At 42.4% G+C, this 622-nt stretch overlaps 1 protein-coding gene across 3 annotated transcripts in view; it reads right to left on the reverse strand.

The window, feature by feature from the left end:
• LOC116702357 (charged multivesicular body protein 6) overlaps positions 1-622 on the reverse strand; it is a 6330-nt gene that overhangs the window by 3473 nt on the left and 2235 nt on the right. For 2 of the 3 annotated variants that reach the window (XM_032536533.1, XM_032536532.1), the window contains exon 5: positions 177-242. The exons of the other annotated variant lie outside the window; for it this stretch is intronic. In XM_032536533.1, the coding sequence (XP_032392424.1) occupies positions 177-242 (66 nt within the window). The remainder of the gene's footprint in view (positions 1-176; positions 243-622) is intronic. 3 annotated transcript variants of the gene reach the window in all.

Genomic DNA, 622 nt, shown 5'->3' on the forward strand with positions numbered 1-622 from the left:
CAGGATACCCAGGGCTCGGTTTACACCTATCACCATTTCTAGCCACTGGGGGACCATTTAACATCATATTAATGTTAAAACCTCATAAAGTGAAATTTTCATGCCATGGGACCTTTAAAGTAGTTAGGCTACTAGTCAAAATAGAACAAAAATAATGTAAAGGTGCAGGCATTTACCCTTTGATATTCAATTGATTCCTGGGTCTCATCCAGGATTCGCTCCACATCCTCAATTGACATGATCTGTCCCAAACAACAAAAGGAAGCCCATATTACAGGAGAAAGGGGTTTTGGATGGAAAGTGTTTTCCACACATTCTGCCTGGCTTGTGAATTTTATGAGAAAATCCGTACACTGTATCCAAGGATGTGCAGCAGTCACACCGCTGTAGTCAAGGCTTTGCTTCCTAATCCCTTAATCTTCAAACAATGTGCACCAGCTATGCTAACACAAACCACACGCCTTCTCCACCGCTCAATCCCTACCCAAAGATCACATTCAATAAAGTATGCCTATTATCAGTGGAAACTTTGACATTGTTGACGTATATATTCACATAAACTTGGGGGTGGTGGTAGCTCAGTCCATAGGGAGTTGGGTTGGGAACCGGAGGGTTACTGGTT

Source organism: Etheostoma spectabile, chromosome 15, assembly GCF_008692095.1.
Source record: "Etheostoma spectabile isolate EspeVRDwgs_2016 chromosome 15, UIUC_Espe_1.0, whole genome shotgun sequence".
NCBI lineage: Eukaryota > Metazoa > Chordata > Actinopteri > Perciformes > Percidae > Etheostoma > Etheostoma spectabile.